Source organism: Oryzias melastigma, linkage group LG20 (assembly GCF_002922805.2).
Source record: "Oryzias melastigma strain HK-1 linkage group LG20, ASM292280v2, whole genome shotgun sequence".
Lineage (NCBI taxonomy): Eukaryota > Metazoa > Chordata > Actinopteri > Beloniformes > Adrianichthyidae > Oryzias > Oryzias melastigma.
The window spans coordinates 24,307,253-24,332,899 of NC_050531.1; the positions used below are offsets into that span (position 1 = coordinate 24,307,253).

The window sequence follows — 25,647 nt, forward strand, 5'->3', positions numbered from 1 at the left end:
AATGAATGATCTTTGAACTGGAGTAGGTCAGAGGTCACCTAAACTTATCTAAAGTTCATGCAGTGTAATTTAAAAAAGAATATCAACAGAATAAAATGCAATTTTAGATGCAGCTCACAAGTGAGTTGTGCTGTTTTTGGAAGAGACTTGAGGGCAGCTAATGTGTTCCTTGAGGGCGACCTGGTGCCCGTGGGCACCACGTTGGTGACCCCTGATCCAGTCATTTTAAAAGACACTACATCATTTTTCCATTCTAAGTTTGTAGCATTGCCACATATTTTTTTTTTTTTAACAGAATAGGAATGTTTTTTACTGATAAAAAATATATGTATATGTCAGTAATAACTTTCCACGTGTTAACCCAAGTTAAAAAGGTCTAGTATGTATGTTTTTTTTTCTTGAGTTTATGTTTGAATGGTGGTGGACTTTTTACTACATTTGGTCATTTGGACTACAAACATGGCTACCAGGGGACTTCCTGTCGCACAGGTGTACCACTGATGACAAACATTTCAAAAGGGAAGCGAGTCTCTGGGCTGGGACAGGCCTGAATAGAGTGGGGATTCCGGAGCCAGCCACTCACAACGTCAACTGCTGCAGAAAACCTTTTAATATGGACTACCGAGACATTGGAGAAGAGGACCATTCAGTGGAAGAAGGAGGATGTCCAGATGCTATTTGGCGAGACCTTCCCATTCTTCGTCAACAGACATCCGGTAAGCTCCAAATTGGCATCCTGTGGACGGGACGTTGAAAATCCGCGATCTCCTTAGACTGCTTCCATCACAAAGGAGGACGTCAAAGGGACGCAGTGATTGTGTATATAAGGGCTAATGTATATAGACTTTGGTACATCTGGGTGAAGGGCTGGGGAAGGACTTGTGGAGTTTGTGAAGATATGGAAAAAATGATAAAAGAAAAAAGGCATATATTTAAGTTGTTTTGGATTTTTTGGGGGTTTGCATAAAGACAAAGAAAACAAACTAGAACTCTCTATATTTTATCCATAAGACGTACATTTATACCCTATTTTGTTTTTTTGTAATTCTCTGCTATATTGTAGAGTGTTACAAGTTAATCACAATGAAAGTTCGCTTGCTTGAAAGTATAAAAACTAGACATACAGTCTGATGAAACTGTTAACCTCACCATACGAATGCTGATTGCATGACACCAAATCTTTTCTGCAACCATAAACAACCTGCTATTCTTTACACTCCCCTGAACTCCTAAATAGTGTGGTACTCTAACACAGTGTTTCCCAACCCTGGTCCTCTGGGCACTATGTCCTGCATGTTTTCCATGTTGCCCTGCTTATGCACACCTGATTCAGCTCATCATCAGGCTCAGCAGAAGCCTGACAATGACGGTCATCAGAGGCAGGTGTGTTTGAGCAGGGTTGGGTTAAAAAAATGCTGGACAGTGTGCCCTGAGGACTGGGAAACACTGCTCTAACAAATGTTTCATGGGGCTAACACAAGTAATGGAAGCAGACGGCTGGTTACTCCACATAAGTAGTGGGTGTGGATTTCTTCTACTGCTCAAAGCTTAGTCTCCGAGCTTAACTTGTCTATGGACCACTGTGGCTCTAAAGCAGAGCGGTCTACACTGTCAAATAATTGCTGTTGATTTTACAGTAACTTACTGCCAGCCAGATCCCAGTAATTAATCTGTAGCATTTTACTGTGTTAGTACTCTAAAATGAAAATAGAATTTCTGTGTACTGTAGTTCATTTTACAGTTGTATTTCTGTAAAATGAACTACATTTACTGGCATCCAGTTGCCAGTAAATACGGTAAATGTTCCTTCAATATTTGTCCTGTGCTTCCTGTTACAACAATATTGCAATATTTTAATTTCTACTTTATTAACTTAAAAATATATGGTAAATAAAAATGTATTCTGGTTCTCTGACGACAACTCCTCCATCTGTTTGGAGTGAAGGCCATTTGACCTCTTCTCTAAATTCACTGCAGCCTCTCTTACAGCTGTTTATAGCCAAGGCCATGTTCACCCTGATGGAGTTCTTAGATCAATGCAACATCAGACAGAGACTTACACTCCTGGATTTTACATCACTGAACAGTTTCAAGTCAATTTGAATGAAATGATCAGATGCACAGCAGTGTTCGTTTCGTTGATGGAAAATGTTCGTCATCTCCTTCGTCTAGGACATTTTTCACCCAACAAAAACAAAACAAAACAAAAGGTCCCGCTCAGACATGAAGACTTTGACCAAAATCGATTGACATTTTTGTCAAGAAATAAAAACGAAACAAAAATGCTCTTCGAAGAAAACATCCAATCATAATGACTCCTGGTGGAGGAGGGCGGGAGCAAATGCAGAGCGATCCAATCAGAACACTGAGTCCTACAACCCGCTCGGGAAGACGCTAATTCAATGAATTGTGCCTGTGATTTAGGTGAAAAATATCTACTCCAGGAAGAAACAGAAGAGTACATAAAAGGACAAATTTTACTTTTAATGCAACCCCCAACAAGACGTTGTGTGGAGCGACATCACAAGCAAAAACACAACAAACCTGAGGCGACGTTTGCAGACAAGCCAGCCTGACATCCACGCAAAGGTAAAGATGCAAACACGATTATTTCTAGTGTATTGGACTGAATCCGAATTCTCCCCTACCCTTCTAGCTGTTGTGACATTTCAAAGAGTAGGATTATCTGAAATAGTTTTTTTAAGGGGTTACTCTGGCCAAGCTAACTAGCGCCGGTGCTGCACAGTGCAGAAACGCTTTACTTCACGTGGGTGAAGCTCTGAAGCACAGAGGGTTACATTTAAACCAAGTGATGCTTTTTGGTTATAGCATGACGTTTGTAAAGTTATAAACCGATGTTGTGTATTTTTCGTGCGCTAGCAGCTCCGCGTTAAAAAGTGAGAAGTGTGGTTTTATCTTTCTGAATGACTGCCCCACATTGTGGTAGCTTTGTCTGTTGCTTCATTGTGTTGCTGCCTGGAGAACTCTTTAATAAAGACAGACAACAGGGTTGACAGACTCGGTTCTTTAGATCAACAAGCAGTCACTGGTTTAATCTCCAACTCCATCACGTCTTACATGACAGCGCCCTCTATTGGCTGGCGGTGGTATTACAGTACACCACACATTCTGGTCAAGCACATACATCATGCTCACACGCTTCCTGGCAGTGAAAGACTCAGTTTCCCAAATAGCAAATGACACAGTGTAGCTGACTCTCTAGTGAGTGTTTTTTAATGGATTTTTTTTAACTTGACTAGATCTTTTTTATATTCAGACATAAATTACAAATGTGATGGAATCATAATTTATTTTCTTTGAATGTGTTTTAAGTTTTTAAATTCTGAATTTGCAGAAATGACAAGTTTGAAAAGCAAAGTGAAGTCAATTTTTTTTTTTTTTTTTTTTACAAATTGGTAAAATCTCTGTGTGTTATTCATATGTTCACACTTAGTACATTTAATAAAAATGCTTTACCTATACTCTATATTTTTGTCTGCTAAATATCTACTGTAATTTAGTCGACTAAATTTGACTAAAATTAATAGAATTAACATGACTAAATTGCGACTAAAACTAAACCTTATTTTAGTCAAAAGACTAAAACTAAATTAAAATTCTCTGTCAAAATTAACACTGATGCACAGTGAGAATATACAAACTCAACACACACTGGTGCTTGAATCGAGGATCTCTTGTTATTGAAAAATAAAAGCCTTACAATAATTCTTAAACATAATGATACATTCAACCAGCACTAAACTGCTCCTGAGAAAGTTTAGTTCCAGGTGAGTTAATTTAAAACAAGAAACAAAATAAAGATATTAATTTATGTTCGAACTGTGCATTAAGATTGTTACAATTTGTGATTTTTCACATATAAAATCTCAAAATCCATTTTTTCTCAACTGAATTTAACAACCTGTGAATAAACCTTATGGTGTTTTGTCACATCTTCACGTTGAAAACTCTAAGAGAGGATAAAGACAACTGGCAGGTCGCACTGTATATAATGCTGGACTGGTTTCTTCCTAAAAACACCAACAGAATATCATTTTAATACAGCATTTTTAAGAGGATAAAATTCTGTTTTAATGACATTTTTAATATGTGGAATAAAATTCAGCTCAGAGACAAAAAGAACGCCCAAGTTTCTCATGCAGTGAGATGGTTTGACATTCTGCAACTTTGGTAAAATCCTCTGTCTCTGGTCTTCAGGACCAACAATTAAATCTTTCATTTTGTCCTGGTTGAGCTGAAGGAAGTTCTCTGCCATCCATGACTTTATATCTAAAATACAATTAAAAAAAGTAATTTAAAGGTTCAAGGTCATCAGGAGACACGGCGATGTAAAGTTGAGTATCATCAGCATAGCTGTGAAAGTCAACGCCGTGTCTCCTGATGACATCCCCAAGAGGCAACATATGCAAATTAAAAAGTATAGGACCCAAAATAGACCCTTGTAGAACCCCACAACTTATCTGATGGATTCTTGAGGACCCTGTATTCATACTTACATAAAAGTGTCGATCTGTGAGATAGGAATGAACCCACTTTAGAACATTTCCAGAGAGGCCCACATGACTCCTAAGTCTATTTAATAAAATCTGGTGATCTACCGTATCAAAGGTGGCACTAAGATCCAGCAGCACCAGAACAGAAAGTTTTTGTGAGTCTAAATTAATTCTAATATCATTATCTTTAAAAGAGGCGTCTCTGTACTGTAGTTGGCCTAAAACCAGATTCATATCTTTCTAAAATGTTATTGTTATTTAAAAACTCATGCAGTTGAGTAGCAACACTTTTCTCCAACTATCTGAAAACTGGTCATAGAGGAGAAATTAACCAATGTGGTTTGTGCCTGGCTGGAATTACATGACACCAAGTCTTTCACGTATCAGAATAGAGCCTTAAAAGAAACATTCACGACGTTCGCACCGCTTCGACATTTCACTCTAGGCCACTTTCAACTGTTAGGGCATGCACTAGTATCAGGTAGCGACAGTCCAGCGTAAACACCATATGCTAAAACTGCTTTCAAAAACCGTTCAGTGCATTGTTATTTTGTATTACATAAGAATCTCTGAAACTGAAAAATTGCAGCATCATTTATTCGGAAGCCCAAAAGTTCATGAAAAACATCACATAGCAGAATTTTAAAGAGGAAAGTTGTGGAAAGCCTGGGTCACTTTGGTTTGGGAGTTAGATCAAACTTTAAATATGTTGTTGATTTAGACAAATTCTTTGAACTTCAAATAGTTTCCCCTCTAAACTCTGTGACCCACTTAGACCAAAGGATGATAATCACACTTGGCAGTGATAACAACTTTAGTCACACTTAAGATCAAACCAGCATGGAGGTGTTGGGGGGGTGCAGAAGTGAAAACAGCTAAATTATCAAAGACAAGAAAATGGGGACCTGAAAACGTGTTAAACTGACCGTTTTTTCCTGCTTTAATCTGAAAGGACACATCTGGGGCATGAAAAAGATCCACAGATCTCACTCTTAAGCTGTATAAGAGTTCAGAGGAAGATCCATGCAGAAGCTCATCTCCAAGAGCAAGAATGGACAAAGTGCCATATACCTGCTCTGATGCTCAGACGTTTTGATTGATTAACATGATGGCTCAGTGGTCTAGGTGAAGGGCTGTCACGCAGGATCTCAGGGTTCGATTCCCAGGGTTGTCCACTGATCCCCACCCAGATTGGGTCCTTAGTCAAGACCCTTGACACTGCTGCCTAACTGGGTCCCTGTGCCCCTCAAGTACAGGGTTGTGTCAGGAAGGGCATCCGGTGTAAAAACTCTGCCAAATCACTGATGGGGAACAGTGGGTGCTGTTACGCTGTGGAGACCCCGAAAGGGATAAGCTGAAAGGTGAAGAAGAAGAAGATCAGTATTTAGATGGATGTTAGTTATGGCCTTCTGTGCACCGAGCATACATCCACAAGCTATTTCCTCCCTGCTGAGTATATACTGTTTCTTAAGAAAACTTAACTTTTAGTTATTCCATTTTAGTAAATGAACTTTGTATATTTACATTTGTGAATTATCCTACATGTTGTTCAGCTTTCAGCTCATCCTATCAAAGATCACCACAACAAAGCCAGTTTCACTGATCTGCACGGGGGGGTTGGCAGAGAGTTTTACATTGGAGAAATCCTACAGGGCGACAGTGGCTCAGGTGGTAGAGCAGGTCAGCCAATGACCGAAGGATAGGTGGTTCAATCCTCGTTCCTGCCAGCCAACTGTTGTTGTGTCCTTGGGCAAGGCGCTTGACCCTCCCTCCCTCCAGTGTGGCTCCACTGGTGTGTGAATGTCCCGCTGATGGTCAGAGGGGCGTACTGGCAGCCACTCTTCTGTCAGCCTGCCCCAGGGCAGTTGTTGATACATCAGTACCATCACCAAGTATGAATGTGGAGTGAATAAATATTGGATACACAATGTAATTGCTCTGAGTGCCTGAAAAAGCAAAAATAAATCTAATCCATAATAATTATTATTACATATGCAAAACTAAAAATGTATTCTATTCATTTTATAGATCTGACCTTAAGTCCTTAAGCTCTCTGACCCATCTTTTGAGGTGGTCTCGGTTCGGTCTCAGGGCTGGTCCAGACCAGAGTTCATATCAGTGAAGGTGGTCTGTTTAACACCAACCAAAGAGGGCTGGTCTGAATCCAGCCCAAGACAACGCTCACATGACTTCCAGATCTAAGACGACAACATATTTGCAGTATTTAAACATTAAAAGGCTACATTGAAAAAGGACGACATGTATTTGTTCAGATAAAAGAGAACAGCTCTGTTTCATCTGCTGACAGCTGGACTTTACCTCCATACATTTGAACTAAAAAACTAAACAAGGAAAGGAAATCAGTAACTTTATATTGAGTAGAGACTACTCCACACGAGTCATGACTCATTTGTTAAGTGAAATTCATAGTTTAATGAATGTCAAATTTGCTCGTGAACCTATTTAAAGAAAAGTGTGTTTGCAAATGATAATAACTTTTTATTTAAATAAGGATTTCCATTTTTCTAAATGGGACAGGCCTGTGAGTTTGTGCTGCTCTAGCTGATGCTAGCTGACAAAAGACATTCTTTCAGTGCAGGAAATGAGAGGTGTGTCCAACAGGAAGACCTATTTTGATTGACTGGACAACATGCAATAAATTGTACAACATCAAACCTTCAGAATAAAAGCCTCAGGACAGAGCAGGTATTTATAGCAAACATTTATTCCAATATTTCATATGTTTAACATAACTTTGACAGATGTGGTGGACTTGCTGGATCAAACTTGAGTGCCATGAGTTTCAGTTGCTTTAAAATGGTTTGTATTTTATCAAATCAGGTTATAAAACCAGAAGAACATTTCGCTTTTCCTTCACATGACAGCAAAGATATGTTTTGATTTTCAGGATGCATAGAATAGAAACAGCTGATCACATTATCAGAAAACATTTATTATGGTCGGGGATGCCACTGCACTCATGCATGACCGTCTGCTCACTTCTACTCATTGGGTCTGCCACTTCAGGGTCTTGTGTTAGAAAAACCTTCCAGACAATCCGTCCTTTGACAGAGTTTACATTTAGTTTTTTTTTTTTTATGGATTTGAACATTTATACACTGTCAACATGGACTCTGAGAAACACATCAAATACCAAAGCAGCCGTCAGAGGCTCAGGGCCGTTTGTCATGCAGACATGGAGAAGATTGGCTTCTGAAGGTTAAATGAGCATCAGAATGGAGAAGAAATGTGGCTGAGGTAACTTTGAACATAGTACACAACTTATGAAGTCATTAACATCAACATTAACATCTAAAAGTGACGACTGAAATCTGGAGGGTTTGTGTGATTTCTGGTGTTTTAGCAGCAGCTCATCTGAATGCTCTGAGCTGCTGGAACTGCATCGACACCCCTGAACGCACATCACTGCTGTGGCCAGCTTATCAAGACAGCATTACTGTTGAAAAGTCAATCGGCACAGTTTTAAGGCCTTCGTTTAAAGGACATCATGTCAAAACAGACTCAAGAATCCAGGTCGTTTCACACATCAGAGGCTGCTGCTCTTTTACACATTTGACAGTTTTAACATTTTTGTCGAAATGTTCAAGCTGTCATTAGTATTTGAGGGTTGGCAGAAGTGTTTTTAAAAAAACAGTCTGAATATATATTTTGATCTTTGATTTAGTGGGACTGAAGCTGAGTCAGAACCCCCCACCCCCACTGAAGGCTGACTGAAGATTAGCTCATAGGATTTGTTGATTACCAGTTGAAGACAACAAATGATTGTTCTTGCAAATATGAACTCAAATCAATGTACAGCTGAAATGGGAAATGTAGGTTTGATTAGACTGGGTTCCAGTGTGGACCAATGTTGGAGACGTCTGATGCAGGCATCGTGTGATTGTTAACATGTGTGACTAATGGAATCTGTATCTCTCTGGATCTTCTGGGGGAATCTGATCAGGATTGTGCTTGTTTCTGGAGATGGAGAGCTGTAGTTAACTATGGCGTCCCATTGGAAAGATGCTTTTTAAGGGAAGCTGTTTCATTGTTTAGAATAAAGGAAAAATGTTCAAACTTTCAATTTGATGTTCCTAAAGCTTCTCAGCATCTGCTTCGTAGCCAAGGTTATGTTTAAGACCGTCTACATTGAAAACGCATGAAAGCTTCTGTTTTAAATGTCAAAGGATACTTTAGAAAAACTTTCATTCAGAATGTTTGTGAAATATGCTACAGTCCAAAATGGAATAAAAACATGAACACCAACAGCACAATGCAAGTGCAAATGGGTCAAATTCAGTAACAGAATTCTTAAAGTGATGCCACACTTCTAACACACTCTTCCATCTTTTGTGAGAAAGCATCAGTTATCTGGTCCCAGGTTCTCTTTACATTTTCGGGTGTTTTCACAAAACACTATGGTCACTTTTCAAGTAACTGAAGACAGAATGACCGGTAGTAGAAAGCAATAAGAGAAAACCTGTGTTGTGATGACATAAAGTAAAACAGTACGTTCATTAAAATATTGTTACACTATGAAATACTCACACGCACAAAAACACATTAAAAATTGCATAATGCTTTATAAAGTCATCATTATAACACACTGTGAAACATGCAACTTCATCTGGGAATGCTAAATCATGTTGAACACAAAGCAAAATTTATATCATGTACAGAACTGTTTGAGCCAAAACTCCTGGCTTTGGAAATCTTCACAGATAGTCACACTGTTATTGAAACGGTGGCTACAGTAGCACGTGGGCCAAAATTTCAAGTATTTCAACATTTTTATTCTGCAACATGAAAACATATTCTTCTGAACTGGAATAAAAACAGCCCAGCTCTTCAGACTTGATGCCTGAAACTCTTCCAGAATGTCTCCATTCAGCTCTGAAAACCAGAAACGGTGAAACAACGAACACTCACAGTAAAAAGCTGCTGGTTAATGGCACAGAAGGAAATCACAGCCCGACTTCGCTGCTGGCTCAGCTCATGCAAGTGAAAAGGGAGATAAATCTTCTCCTCATCAGAACCACAAATACAGCCCAGACTATTCCACTGAGGTATTACGATTTCATGACGTGATGCTGATAAAAATGCTACAAAAGCAGCTGTTCAGGTCGGCTGCCAGAAGTCAAGTTAGCACTAAACTACAAAGCAAACTGTGCTACATTTTCAAAGAAACTATTTCATGTATTTATTAAAAAAACACAATTTAGGAAATACCTGGACATCAGATGAGGTGAAGATATTCAAAGCAGTCTTCTACTTTACTTGAGTTTATGTTGTCCAACTTTTATTCTTTGGGTTTAGGAAAAATGAGGAAATCTTATCTTTGACTTGTTCAAATGATGTTTAGGCTGCTGATGCCAGCAGGTGAATGTGTGCAACCCTGCTGACTCCCATCAGATGGTCTGTACTGGGCGCCAGCCGGCTGGGTTCTGTGCTGGGGTGATATTTAGCGACTGATGACAGCTAACCATGGCAGGGTGTCAGCTACATTCCACCCTCTATCAAATAATTCACATCTTAAACAAAACTGCAGACAACATTGTGCTACAAGTCAGATCACAGTGGCAAATATAAAACACTTTTTATTTTCCTCATTAGACTTCCTTTATCTGTGAGTTAAGCTTCTTTTTTTGCACATTTTTGGTCTAACCAAATCAAAGAGTCCCTGACACCTCCTGTCAGAGCTGTGACAATTGTATCCCCAAGTAATGATATGTCAGTTTGAGCTGTTTCTCCCATTTGTGCTGGAAATATGTGTATCTCTATGTATTTCAGAGCAACACAGATTGAGGATTTTGGTGTACCTCACACAGAGTAAACATTTGTTTCAGTGCAAGTCGCAGCATATTTGCTTTCATAGCTACAGGAGGGAGGCTAAGCACACTTCGGTTCAGACGGTTTTCTGTTGAATTTGAAGTTTCTGAGCAGAAAACGTGGAAAATAGAAAAAATCTGAATGTCATAGTTCTAGGTTTTTACAAAATACTTTTTCATTTTACAATGATAGAATTGTTCTGGGTTTTACTAAACAGTGTAGCACCACCTTTAGGTATACACACCACTTACAATGCTAAGAAGTAACACTGCTCTCTGCTGTTACATAGTAATGAGCTCAGTTTAGATTGAACTGTTATGATTCTTCTAGATAGAGAAACTCTGTCTATATGTTTAGATATATATTTATTTTAACATATTTATATAATCATTATTTATTGAACCAGCATGACTGTAAATAAACGTCTGCCTCCAGTAAAAACTACAGGCACAGACTCAACATCAACACGGGTTTTTGGGCGTGACCACAAGCACACAGTGATAACTTCTACAAGACTTAAATGTCTGTGCTTTAGTGTAAACTAGTACAAAATCATGCTATGGGAAACCTCATAACTTGTGTACTCTGATCATTTACAATGTTAGCTGGCTCTGAGCGGTCTCTCCTCAGAGAAACGGTCCGATGTTTTTGGCTACATCGTGATCGGACTACCAGGTCTCTGCAGACTTTACTCTTTGAATGCAGGAGTCATGGATGTTCCCTTGTAGAAAACATTGCGAGCAATGTCGGGGCTGTTGGCTCTTTCTGGAACCATGATCCTGCTGTTACCTTTTCTTCGCAGTGTGGACTCTCGACTGGAAGCAACTGAGTGGGTTTCTGAGGCGGTCTCCCCACCTCCTCCGGAAGCAGAGCCTCCTCCGTCTCCTGGAGTGACGCGTATGGTAGAAAGACTCTGTGGGTTGAGTCTCTGCTCTGGCTGGCTGGTGCTGGTGCTCTGGGTGTGGACAGTCACTCCAGGTGTGCTTCCCACAGTGGAAGCCGTGGTGATGATGTGATTGCATCTCTTCCTATCGATTGACCCTTCACGTATTGAGTCTGAACTCTCTGAGTCTACGTTCTGATCACTGTGCTCAAAGGACTGTCTCAGACCTGCAGCAGCGCTCCCTGTGGTTCCACCAGCTCCAGTGCCATGATCCAGGGAACGCCATCGCCATGACCCGCTGCCGTCTGTAGATGGAGGTTGAATCACTGGTTTGCTGTTTTCAGGGTGGGCCTCTACCCTCACAATGGCTCCGGTGCTCCCTGAAATGCTGCGTGAGGTACTGCTCAGTGAACTGCAGGCTGGGTTGCTGCTGAGGTCTTGATCAACAGGTGCCCTGCAATGAGGAGCACCCTGGCTGCTTCCATTCTTGCTTCCACCAATGCTGCTCTCATCTAAGCTTTTGGAGTGGGTTTGCAGAAGCCCCTGCTGCTTGGACATGGCAATCACCTGCATGATTCGTGGCTGGCTGTTTGGCATGTTTCCGTTAGTCCTGCACACTGCTGCCATATCTGCTGCCCTTTGCCAGTTAGCTTGAGCCGTGCTATTTACCATTGGCATTCTCTCACTACCCCCATCTCCTGATGTTTTCTGGGAGGTGCTGCTGTAGTTCTCATGAGCCTCCTCTGGTATGTGGACCAGCTGTGAGGAGCCCGGTCTGGACTGCATGGATATCCTGGTTCCTCCAGCTATGCCACTGCAGTTAGTGGGCAGAGTGCTACTCGTGCCTGGGGGCAGGCTGGACATGTATGCGTGGCTGTCCAGACCTCCGTTTAGGCTCACAGCAGACGGTTCGGAGCTGGATCGGAACTCCATGCTGCCGTGGTGGTGTGCATGCTGGGACTGGCCCGATGCAGAGTCCACAGAGGAGGAAAAAGACTCTGACACCAGCATGGAGCACTTGTGGTTGTTATTCTTACTCTTCCACTGAGACAGGAGTTGTTTTGAGCGGCTGGAGTCCATTGAAGCATGGTGAAGTGTTGCGACGTGACGTCTGGCAGCTTCCTCGTACATTGAGATGGCTTGAGGGGTGTGAACGCGTGGGAGGGTGTGGCTAAAAGTCATTATAGCATCTTTGTTATGAGGGTTGCAGGGGGAGATAACCTCGACGTCTGCACTGGAGCGTTTCAGGCTTTCATCGGCTCTCTGGTGAAGGCTTTGGTGGAGCAGACCTTCAGAGTGGGAGGTGGGCATGCCCGGCTCACCCACCATGCCAGCTTTGACCTGGAGGTGATGGAGAATGGGCTCCTGGCCTACATGGGGCATGGAGCAAGAGCCTTGATGTACAAGCAGAGGGGGGGTGCTGCTGGCCTCTTCACTAGACTGAAAATTTCCAACTGCATACAGACCCTGGTGACACATGAAACACAGGAACACTCAGTGCTTATTTCAAGTCAAGTGTGATCCTAACATCAACTGTAACACGACAGAAAGGCTTTGCAGTCACATTTCTTGACAGTCCAAACAAAGTTAATCTGCAGCATCGTTTACATTCACAGGACTGCTGTGTTTCTTCTTGATACTTCAGGCCGACATTCCTGAATCCTGGCTGCTGCTCCCTGATAATTCTGAAGTACTCCACCTTTACACGTCTCTCTCTAAGAGTCCTGCACTGGGTCAGGGACTCACAAAAACTAAAGCCTTAATCACAACTGCCCTCATGGGTGGATGCGGCTGTCCAGTAGGGGGCACAGGGGGCCCGCACAAAACACAAAGGTCATAGACTGCTTGGTGAGTCCAGAAGGCAAAAATGACCATGCACATTTTTTTCTTTGGGCACATTGCAGACTGAACAGGAAGCCCGTTAGTGCTGTTCCTAGGGGGGACTCTTCAGCTTTCAAGCCCAAACTGGCAAACACAGAATTTAAAGACAATCAGGCAAACGGAGACTCACCAGGTACACAGCAATTGCACCACCAATAAGAAACCCCAGGTAGACATCTACTGCATGGTTCTTGTACTGAATAATTCTGGTCAAACCACAGATGATGGCGCTCATGACGAAGGAGAAGACCAGCAGCGGTTTGAGCAGCTTGGAAGAGTCTGTGAGTGTGCTGTTGAAGTACATCTGACAACAGAAAAGACATCAAAGATCAAAGGTCATCTCCGATACACTCTTCAATGTGTGTCGGTTCCGAGCCATGACAGTGGTAGGCGGCGCTAGGACCTTCTCCACACCCATTGAGCGGAGCGGGACGTTGGGCTAATCGACCCACTACATTTTCTGGATGTGGAGGAGGACCGCCGCCTGCTATGGCCGTAACGCTCGCTTGCAGAAGCTCCATGGCGAGGGCGCTGCAGAGGAAGCCCAGCAACGAGGGAGCGATGACTACTGAGAAACTTTAGTGCTGAGTGTTTAAAAAATGCATATTTAGACTTTTATATTAATTATAGGCATATCAGTTTAAGAAAGTGGGAAAATGTCACGTTTTTACCAGATATGGCTGATAATGAAACTCTGATGACCCAGCATTCTAGCAGCATTTAAACACATCACTGGAAACATGAACAGTTTCACATCAGATTTGTATGTAAATGCAGTTTTGTGTGTGTGCGTTTGTGTATATCAGGTGCTTTGTGTATACTTTTTAAAGACTTGTGTGTGTACTTAGTTTCAAGCTGTTGTAATTTTAAGTTGTGCATGTGTATTTTGTCATTTTTGTACAAGTGAAAACACAATTGCAAGTACATAAAGTTACAAACGTTCAAACCTTTTTAGAAAAATGAATGAACTGCAGAATGAAAACGTTCTCTGTTTATGTCTATGACATGTAATTTAAGTCTATAATAAAATGAAAACAAAGATCTGCTCGCGTTAGCAGGTTTATGTAACTTTAGTAAACTGTAGAAGAGACGGCACAGAGCGTGTAAAGTTGTGCTGAAATAATCCAGGAAACGGTGAGTCTGTGAAAGGTGAATCATGATTTATCCAGGGAACACCATACTGTGGATCCAAATAAAATGCTCTATTATCATTTCAAAAAACATTGCTGAGCACACAACTTGAGCTTGAAATGTGACGTGCCGTCTGGCGAAAGGTCTGAGGTCATTTCTGAATCTTTTTAGCAATTTCTAAATCATTACAAAACTTATTTTTCTAACGTTCCTTCTCTCTGCCATCTCAGTTGCTAAATCATATAGTTGAACTCTTTTTCTCTGTGCCACAAAGAGCAACAACTTCTGTTTATGGTATGTATGATCCCGAACCCGCCCAAATGAAGTCCACTACCCCAAAGCTATTTTTACCTGCAAATTTAAAATGAAAATTGCCCAGTTTGGCAGGAAACTGCCTTCTCTGGAGATCGGCAGGTCCGCTGACGCACTGCATGATGGGATCTGTAGTTAATTTGTTCTGCCTCTGTCAGTCTGCCCCAGGGCAGCTGTGGTTACATCAGTAGTTTACCATCACCAAGTATGAATGAGGAGTGAATGAATGATGGATACACAATGTAAACGCTCTGAGCGTCTGGAAAAGTGCAGAAAAATCCAATCCAGTATTATTATTAGTCTTATATTACTGGGCCAATATTACCAACATCCTAAAATGATCTGACACATGATGAAGATGACTTTGACATGAGCTTTAATGGTTTCCAAACTGAACCCTCTGCCTACATCTAACCCTCTCCTATGCATCTTCTTGACTCACACATCCACCCTCATGTCCTCCTCTGCATCCATGAACCTCCTCTTTGGTCTTCCTCTTGTCTCCTTATAGTTCCACCCTTTGATGAGCATCTTCACTGTTCCTCCCGTCAATGTGTTCAAACAGTCTTGGTCTTCTTCCTTTTCTAAGAAGGAGCTGAAAGCTGATCTTTGGTGTAGTCCCACCTCCACCCTGAACTCCTCTGCTTCACCTACAGAACATCTCTCCACTGTCTTCCAGCTCTCATCCATGTCCTGAACATCTCCAACATTCTTCTCAGATTCTCCAGCTCATCCAAACCACAGCTCCTCTCTGAATCCTGTCATTGACTTTCTATAGATCTACAAAGTCAGTTCAGCTCCTCTGACCTTCTCTGTTCTTCTAATAGAAACATCCCCAAAGCAAGCATCTGAGATTCTCTGCATGAAACCACACTGTTGTTCACAAATGTTCACCTCTGAGCCAAGACTTTGCAGTCACTGATGTTTTTCAGACTACAACACATGTATAAGATGGAACAACTTTATCTTCACCCTCCCTCCACTCTTATGTCTCCGTGTTCCTCTCTGTTCTGGAAAAATGTCTTCACCGCTGACATTTCTATTCTTTAATCAAAGTCCTCAACCATCCATCAGTCCTGCATTCCTGTCCTGAACACCAAACTTCTCCATCTCATCCTCATCACCTGTTTCCTTCACCCACATGTCTCCTTTTTCTTTGACTCACATCCTACCTGGAGGACATAACCACTGACAACATTCACTATCACACCTCCATCTTCCAGCTTCAGACTCATCATCCTGTCTGACCTTCTCTTCACCTCAAGAACATTCAGGATCTCCTCTGTTCCTCTTTCTATCCACACGGTAATAAAACATATTGGAAATGTTTCCAATCTAAGTATTGATCTCTTTCCAGCTAGTTTTGAATCCACTAAAGATCCAACCCTTCTCCTGTCTATCACCAACTCTTGTTTTCCTGTCAAAGTTCTTCCTCTAAGTCCTTCACTCCTGTCTTTTCTTTTCTCTCTCTTTCTACAAACACATCTTCCTCCTCCTCTTCTTCTTCCACCAAGAGTAGTCCAACTTTCACCAGAACCCTCTTGCTCAACAGGACCAGCGGTTGTTCAAGCCTGATCTAGAAGGACAGTTCTGCCTATGGTCTTCTTGACAGTTTGACTTTGGATGTCCTTCCTAAAGCAAGATTGGGTCTGACACACCAAAGTACAGGTCTGTCCCCCGTTGTGGTTGGATTATCTACGTAGATCCTTGTTCTTTCATTGGTAAATGTATGATGCTTCAAACTGAATTTTTCTACTCATGTCATAGCATGAATGTTCATCTGATTACAATCTGTATTCTTACTGTCATTTATTTCCACAATTACTCACCGAAACATAGACAGCAGCAAAGGAGGCAAGGGTCGCATGCTGCGATGGAAAAGACTTTCTGAAACACAAAAAACAACAGAAGTGAGAGTCAGCTGACATCTTGAGCTTTGCTTTCACCATTCATGCCTCTCTACATTTCAAAATGAGACATGCAGTCTGCTGTGCTGCAGCTAAATGCTCTGCTGGAGAGGGAAAGGGAACCAGTGGCCCACTTTCTCACATGGCTCCACCCAGTGACCTACTTCTGACACCTCTTCATCTTCACTTCCATGAGCCAGAGCCCGGCTCTTACCCAAGCAGCACTGTACGCGCACAGATGAGCGTAGCTTTCATTTTTATCTACAGCATCTGGATTCATAAAAAAATCATTTTCACACTGAGCATGCTGCTCTGTTTCTGCATGAATCCACACAGCTTTCTAAAAGGTCTAAGACACCAAGGTTTAGTTTAATAGACTCTGCACTCTGTGTGTCTTTATTAACTAACAAACACTCCAACTTCTTAAGAGTTCCACTGGTGACGACGGTTTACACTTCACTTGTGATTAGGACCATATGGCAAGTTACCTTAAAAAAAACATAAATAATTAATTTATGATTGTTCTTCATTGAAAAACCCTTTGGTGTAATAGCTGTTGTTTTACAAAAGATTATCATATGATTAAAAAATGTGTTTTCTATGCCTAATGAAATGTAACTATGGATTTGAAAAAATGAAAATCTGCAACTACAGGATTTGAACCCAGTGACTCCTGGTAAAGACACTAGGAGTCCTCTGTAATCCGCAGTCCCACCTGTGGGCGCGGAAATGACCAATGTTTTTGTACCTCAGTGAGGTCGACCTTCCACACGGTGCTGGGCATGGACATCGGATTATCATGAAAGATTTGTTCATCCACGAATTTCTTACAAGTTTTAAACAGTAATCAACGGTCTCTGCTATGACGGCTTGTTGGTTTGGTAATTTGATGACCACAAAAAGAGATTCTTTATCGTCTGTGACAAAGAAAGTCTGTTTTGATACTTTAAAGCGTTTATTAATGTAATGCACACTTGTAAAAACAAAAATAGAAGAGTAAAAAGAAACATTAAGTACAATCAAAATAGCAAAAGTGTAAAAGTCAACAAAAGAAAAAGATAGCAAACATAAGAAAGTGCTGTGTGTGGCATGGACGACACAAGACGACAGCTCTATGTCTTGTGCTGGTAGTCTCATGGTCTCCTTGTGTCAGTCCACAGCTTCCAGGTGGTTGGAGGCACCGAGCTCAGTCCTGCCCTCTGCCTATAGTTCCTCTTGTTCTGGTTTTCTTTCTTCTGAAGCCAAAACTTTCCATTTTAATCTTTTTAGCAAAGTTAGAAGCTATAATTAAACTTTTTAGAGACTTTAGGAGACCTGCTTCTGATGTGAGCTCCATCCTGATTGTGTTGTGTCAACATGACAGCGTGAGTCTGTCTACTTGTCTTTCCTATGACACTGTTTTTCTTCAGTACATTATGAGGCTGCTCAGCTTCCATGTGCTGCAACAGTTTGCATTGTTGCTCACCTGCCTTGGGTGATAGCTTTAGGATCTGCTCCAGAGCAGATGTCCTCCATGATGAAGGGGTTCTGCTCACAGCTGAGGCTCAGAGTGGTGTAGTTGGGCTTGCACACAGTGAGGAAGTAAGGTGCCGGGTAGCCAGTCATCAGCTGGAGGATGTCTGTTATCAGAGCTGTGGCACAAAGTCCAAAGGCATGAACACCTGTAAACGTGGAGACAGAAGCTTAAGTCACCGGGGAGCATCAGATGTGCTGAGAGGGTCAGCATCATCAGAAGAGGAAAGCACCTTAGAGCTGCAAAGCCTGTCTAAATTGAGACACTATTCTATCTGAGATGTTTGTTTCTGTTCAGACAGGCTCACAGCCAATGATGGAGAGGAGCTGCTGAGTAACAGGATGAAATGACAGAAGTCTGTACCGACAAAGCGGATGGCTCTGCGCATGAAGGAGTTGAAGTTGCATCCGGCAGCATTGATGTTGGCTTCCACCGTGGCGCTGCTCTTCTTCTGTGACAGGCAGCAGAACAGGATGGCCTCTCCAACCATTATCTGTGAAGACACGTTCACGTCTCACAGAGAAGCAGCAGAGAATCTGGACTTTGAAGTATTCTCTGTCCTCAAGTTAGTTCTGATACTGCACTCATATTTTTGGGGGGATTGTAAACACTGATCAAGTATGGAAAACCTTTAGCATGTTTAGGAGTGTTCCGATTAATTTATGAATTGATTTCTATTCCTACTACTCAACCAGATCTGGCTGTGACAGAATCACATTGGCCTACTCCATTAAAAAAATCATTTCAAAATGACATAAATCGATAATCGTTTTTGTAAAATATAATTTGAATTGAGACATATTCTGTTTATTTTACCATAACAGCAAACAGCATTAAAGTCCATTCCATTTAATCTTTTTATTTATTTTATTTTATTATTTAATTTTCTAGGACATAGTTTCTGCAGATTAGCAGGAGTTCATCAAAAATTCACCTCTAAGTTGTGGGCGGGACTGTTTGGGGGAAGTAAGCCTTTGCTTATTTCCCATCATCCGTTTGTTCACTCTCTACTGCTAGCTTACAGCCCCTCACAATCCCAACTAACATTATCAGTGCAACAAAAATGGTGAATATCAGAGCTATCCAGCTGTACAGTTTAGATCCAGATTCAGACGGGGAAAACAAAGACGTTCACGGATCTATTTGTCTGGAAGAGGATGATCAGAATTGGGGGGGAAAGAAGACTTTTCAGTTTCTACGTTATAACAGAGCTTTTTCAAACTGCAGGCTTTGAACTTCTTCTGATTCACAGCAATTTGAATAAAGACAAAAATGGAATTTTAGTCTTAAACACCAGAAACAGGATTTTTTTTCATGAGAGTGAATCTCGAACTCCTTGTCAGCTTTCATACAGGTTCATGTTTGGACTTCAGCTTGGTTTTGGGAGTTAAAGCAGCATGAGGTTGGGAAAGGATTATAAATATGAATGGTGCATTTTGGCAAATAACACACACTTTGCCCCTCGGGGATAAATAAAGTTGTTTGAACTTGAACTTGAACACTGCATTGTAGGGCCAATATCAATGAATGAGGGTTGTCAGTCAATTTTCATACAGTAGACACAACCGATTTTGGCTATATTGTAGATTTTTGAGAAAGGTGAAAGGATTTCGAGGATCCTGAGGTTTGAAAAATACAGAATCAAAATGTTTTTCTACATTTTTCATAAACAAAAAAACCCCTAACAGCTGAACACTGAGCGCATTCATATGTGTGGAGTAACAAAGTAACAAAGCTGTAATTGGCTTTCTAGAAAAAGCTGGTCTCTATAAGCAGAGAAGCTGCTGCCCTGGTTACTACTGCTCATGTAATCCTATGAAACCTGATTTTTAACCAGGCGCACTTCAGAAACAAGATTAGATATGAAGACTTTTTTCCACCATCGGTATGATTTGGTTAGATAAAGTAAAAAAAATGTATCAATATAAAACATCATCACTTTTAAAAAACAGTATTTTCAAATACAGATCACCATTTTTGTTGAACCACTAATGTGAGGTTGGGGTTGTGAGGAGCAGTAAGCTAGTGGGAGAGAGCGTAAACAAAGGAATGATGGGATATCGGAGGGAACTTCCACATCCACAGCCCGACCCACAACCCAGAGGTGAATTTCTGATGAACTCCTGCCCCTATGCTACGACTTAAAAAGGCTTTCTGGATTTTGGCTTAAAAGGCATAAACATAAGCAAGAACTGGGAAGACTTTTCTAATAGAAAATGATACTGTCTGAGAGGGACTTTTAAACATATTTGAAGCTCAGATTTATAATTAAATCTATACTCCATTGTGTCAACTGGAAGTACCAGTGCTACAAGATGTGCATTAGCATGCTAATAGGCTGAAGTCTGTGGTGCTTACTGTGATGGCTGGTCCAGCAAAGGCCAGGCTCAGCAGCATCAGGAGAGGGATGGCCTCATGGTGAGGGTCAATGTAGGGTAAGCTCAGGCTGCGGTCATGACAGTTGTAGCCAGACTGAACTGGCTTGAACACGTCCGTCCATTCCAGGAAGTAAAGACTGACCACTGACGATACAAGGATCGGCAGCTATGGAGGAAGATGGACAGACAATCTGGTCAGAGGTCACAGAAATGACATCAGAAGCTTTGAAAACTCAGATGAATAAACAAGCAGAGAAGCTTTTGCCGCCGTAACCTTTTGGTTCGCTGACTATGCTCGTTTGATTTTATAGTGAACACAATTCATAGAGACTAAAGTGAGGAATTAACATTTAACTGCACCCCACACCCCATCTCCAACAGCCCCATGTAGCACACGAGGAGCACAGAACTCATGTATATTCATCTGAGCCGAGAACACAACATCACAGGGATTCATTCCCATCTCTGAAATGAAGTCAGAGTAATAAAGCTGGAGTTTAATTCCCAGCCGACCGCGTCTAATGCTCCATTGCTTTGCTCAAGCGTCTGATTTGGATGAATGCTTGACTGCTTCAGGGCTGCAGCTGACTTGTCATCTCTTCAGTGTGCTGTGCACTGAGAGCTGGTGGCCTTCAGGGATGAATCCAGTCCGGCAGTCAGAGAATGAAGGAGGAGCTCTCAGAGAAGATCTGCTGTCCTCTTCAACCAGAACAGCTCTTAGCAATGGCAACTCTAAAGAGTCAAGTTAATCAGAGCCAGAGGTGCTGCCTGCGTTCTTTATGGACATGATCTACTGGATATGCCAATGCTTTCATTCATGTCTTTCTTTATTTGCTGTATTTATCAACCAGACGACACTTTAACAGTCCAAGCTGAAGAAGTGGGAAAAATGTGAACAAATCAGGTTGTTTTTAATCATCTGTGGTCGCTGACACCAACACATCTCCAGAGATGGGTCAACTCATTTGGTCAGCTGCCAGTCACGTCATGCTACTTCTACATCAGCAGTTTTCATTCAAAAACTTTCAATTCATCCCCCCATGACTATATCCAGTTCCTAACATGGACTCGGGAAGAGTAACAGAACCATTAAAGGATGGAGTTATTCTGTTTACTCAGATACTATCACTAGAAAACTCAAATACTTTCAATTATTGTAATTATTACTAATACGGTGTAATTAAGACAATCTCTGTGCACAAATACATAGTTTGTTCAGAAAAATCCACAAGAAACCTGCTCTACAGTATGCACATCTACATTCTCTGCCATGTTTAAGGAAAACAAAAGTTATACAAAAAAGTTATAAGTATATCATTTCTCTTACAAAAAGCACTAAAATTGTTAGACGGTAGCATCAGACAGACAGATATCCATCTGTTTTCAGGAGTGAATCTCTCGTTTAATTCTGCAAGACAAATCTTCTGTTTTCGCTTTTGTTCATTGAAAAACTAATTTCCTTCAAATGATGGTGGCAGACGCAACAAAATCAAAAGAGTCTCATTCTAGTCATAATACGCACACATACAACCACCTGATAGATTATTGAAGCTGAACTGAGAACTGTATCTACACTGGTCCTTTTTGTGACTCAGATCATGGAATGTGCTGTTTATCAATGTGTCCATAAAATTAGTTTTCATTGAAAAAAAAACGTCCTATTGGACGTAAACAAAACTGTCAGCCGCATACAGTACCCTTTGTCTTTGTTTTAGTCTCTGTAAAGGAAATAGTTTCAGCATTTCATTCACTCAGTTTGAGTACAAGCAGCTCAGAAGTAATGTCCAGAAGCAACAGATTCACATGTCAGGATCCTGACTGACACTTTCCTGTCCTTCCCATGATATTGTTATATTGTTAACACGTTTGTGTCCATCTGCAGAACTGAGACATTTTAACATTAACAAAGACCTTTTACTGATGGATCAATTAAAGCCGCTCTGACCGATAACATCTGCTGGTTTAACTTTCCTAACTTGCTTGTTGGATAGATTTTAGAAGGTCAGAGGGGAGTTGAAGCAAGTTCACCTGAGGGCCCCCGGGTCATTTTCAAAGTGTGTCTGATGACTGCAAAAATCAGTGAATCAGATGGCTTCTTTTGCCAAACACCAAATACAAACCCATTTTAAACCAAGCAACACACTGAGACCAAAACCAGTTCACCCCAAAGACCCACACCCAAAGCAAAAAGAAACCATGTAGTTTATGCAGTCCAGGGCAGTGAAGAATGCTCAGAGCAGTACATTGAAGAACCAAAAGAGGATGTATCAACACAGGAGGAGCAACACCTCGGGACCAGATTCTGCTGTCTATTCTTCTTTAAAAGATAAAGGACACTCGTTTGAAAACAGAAAAGATAGACAGCTTGAAAGAGGAGTCAGAGAAGTAATTCATGTACATGTTAACAATCCGTCCCTCAACATAGGGGGTGCCTCAGACATCATTGTCTCCTATTTACCATGCTGCCCTTTCATTGGTTCCTAAAAAGATCAAAACTCCAGCGCGACCACACAACACGATCCTGTGATGGACCAGGGGGACTACAAGAGGAGAGGCGTATGGTTTTTCTGCTTTGTTTCCCTTTAATGAGCCACCCAATTGAAGTGATGGGGGGTTTCAAATCTGGAAGACACTTTGATGAGATGAGCAAAACGTTTACAAGAAAATGATCTAAGTCCAGTTGCTATGACTTCAGGACTTCATGACAACCTTCACTCGCACATTGCTGCAGCTGTGGAGGAGCTGTGGAGAATCAGAACATTCTCTGGAATGTGTGTTCTTTTTCACAGGATCAGGATTCTAGTCTGACAGCATTAGAACCAATGATATAAATTACTGGATCGTCAATCACGTGACATACGGCGTGACAGACATACATTACTATGCATTGAGTCTACCCGAGTGATGAATGGAGGAGGTCTCAATAAGTATGAAAAGAACCCTAAAAGGGGGACGCAATGTTTTGTAATCAACTTCAAAAACCTTGACAACAAACTAATCCGATCCAGAGGAATCGTCACAGGACAGGAATCGTATTTTAAGAGACGGAAACCGTCTGAGAACTGTGAACTGTCTGATAGAGCGGGTGCTAGCATGCTAGCTTGGTTCTTTGATATATGTTTTTATTAATCTTTCATGTTTTAAAACATGGCTGATGTTATTCCCACGTTCAACCTGCACAAAAACTGATGGAAATTCATGTGGGCAGTAGTAATATATGCACGTTGCTGCATTGCTGTGCTGGCAAAGCTAGCTACTCTAAGAGCCTACTTCTTGTTGTTATCGCACTTTTTTTTTCTTGTCAGAAAGTGTAAGTGAGTTCGCACATAATTTTTGAAACACATGCCGTCACTGTTGAACTTCTTTCTTGGTCGTACAGACCAGAGGAAGCCCAGATAAAATATACAGCGTTCACTTTCAGCTCAGTGACAAACACAGCAGAGAGCAGATGTTAGTGAAGGAGCTGTGGATGTAAACTTTAACCTGCCACAACATTTACTGCTATTATCACTGTGTTTGGAATCTTAGCAGTTTGGCAGATGTATTTGATGTTATCATCCATGTTCTTAAGTTGAAAAGATGCTAGCTGGAACCTTCCTCTCAAAGTATTATGAAATTGTCTATTTGAAGGTATAGTTTGAATGTAAATGAGATGTATTCACCATGTATGTAATCCAAAAATAATACAAGTATCAAGGTGCACCTGTGCTCCTGCTCCACCTCCTGTTTGGACCCAGCTGGCAGCACTCGTCACTTCAATTCCTGTCTACTACTAAAGAGGAGTCTTCCCCATCATTCTTCACCTGTTCGTTACCTTACCTGGTGCAGGACCCTGGCCGCTCTCTAGTTGATATGTTTAAAGTTAAGTCACTAAGCTTTGCTTTGTAATCCTCTGTCTCCAGGTTCATCATCCACGTGCCGACCTGGGTCAGAATATTCTCATCTACCTGCCACGCATTCTTGTTGTCTCCGCCATGCCAAGTGAGCTATCTTCGGACACGCCACGCACCATCAGTCTGACTCACCTCCTGGATCTTCACCCTAGTGCTCCAGATCACCTCATCGCTTTGTTCATCATTTCAAGTCTGCTACTCCATTCCAATCCTGGCAACAGCTCCACTATCAAGATAACTTTCAGACTCCATCGGTTAAGAAATAAGGGAGCTAGCCTGACTTTTGTGGTTGATGTCTGCCTGCCCCCCAGTGTTCTGCTGCCATGACTCCATGCATAGCAATGCCGTCCGCGCGCACGTCTCTGTCTGTAGCAGAAGAAAGGCAAGGGCCAATCCAGTAATATATATCAATGACCTGGACTTACTCCAGTGTTTACACCGTTACCATGATGACAGACAAACACCTGGACTTCCTTCCGCATTTACACCGTTAGAATGGCAATAGACAAACACCTAGGTTGTGTCAGAATTTCCCCCCTAACTTCTAAAAAACTAATTAGTGTGGGACTATATTGGCCTGGATTTTAATGGTAATTCAGACACAATGGTCCCTACTTTTTTTCTCGTTTTTCTAAACACCGGATAAGATGTCACCGATTTCAGGAAGTGAAAATCTAATAATTACGAACATTTCCCGACGTTTATTTATGACTCCACTGTGTTCTGGTGAAAATGTAAACGGTTTATTCAAATATTACATTTAAACACGTTTTTTTGTTCGAAATTGTTCGACTGCAATGCATTGTGGTCTATATTAGCTAATCTAGTGAGCATCGATGCACAGTAGTTTTACGCAAAGACTTCTGGGAAATTTCGAGTGCACTCCATTTTAGAATTAGTAGATTCGAACAGCACTAGAAAATACTGAAAATAGTGCACTATATAGCTATTTGGGGGGATTTGGACACTACCCTGGACTTAATCAAGCTGCCACACCGTTACCATGACAACAGACAAACACTTGGACTTACTCCAGCTGCTGATAGCTAAAGCTGAAGCTGATAGCTAAAATCACTGAAGCTGATATCTAAAAATGCTGAAGCTGATAGCTTAAAATGCTGAAGCTGAAAGCTTAAAATGCTGAAGCTGATAGCTAAAAACACTGAAGCTGATAGCTAAAAACACTGAAGCTGATAGCTTAAAATGCTGAAGCTGATAGCTAAAAACACTGAAGCTGATAGCTAAAAATGCTGAAGCTGATAGCTTAAAACACTGAAGCTGATAGCTTAAAACACTGAAGCTGATAGCTAAAAACACTGAAGCTGATAGCTTAAAATGCTGAAGCTGAAAGCTTAAAATGCTGAAGCTGATAGCTTAAAATGCTGAAGCTGATAGCTTAAAAACAC

General features: G+C 41.3%; 1 protein-coding gene across 1 annotated transcript in view; it reads right to left on the reverse strand.

Moving 5' to 3' along the window:
* Window positions 1–7,219: 7,219 nt before the first annotated feature.
* LOC112139067 (phospholipid phosphatase-related protein type 4) overlaps window positions 7,220–25,647 on the reverse strand; it is a 24,219-nt gene continuing 5,791 nt past the window's right edge. The window contains exons 2-7 of the mRNA XM_024261764.2: window positions 20,329–20,514; window positions 18,334–18,463; window positions 17,923–18,118; window positions 16,380–16,437; window positions 13,238–13,411; window positions 7,220–12,693 (exon numbers count right to left, since the gene is read on the reverse strand). Coding sequence (XP_024117532.1) covers window positions 11,032–12,693; window positions 13,238–13,411; window positions 16,380–16,437; window positions 17,923–18,118; window positions 18,334–18,463; window positions 20,329–20,514 — 2,406 coding nt within the window. The 3' untranslated portion in view covers window positions 7,220–11,031. The remainder of the gene's footprint in view (window positions 12,694–13,237; window positions 13,412–16,379; window positions 16,438–17,922; window positions 18,119–18,333; window positions 18,464–20,328; window positions 20,515–25,647) is intronic.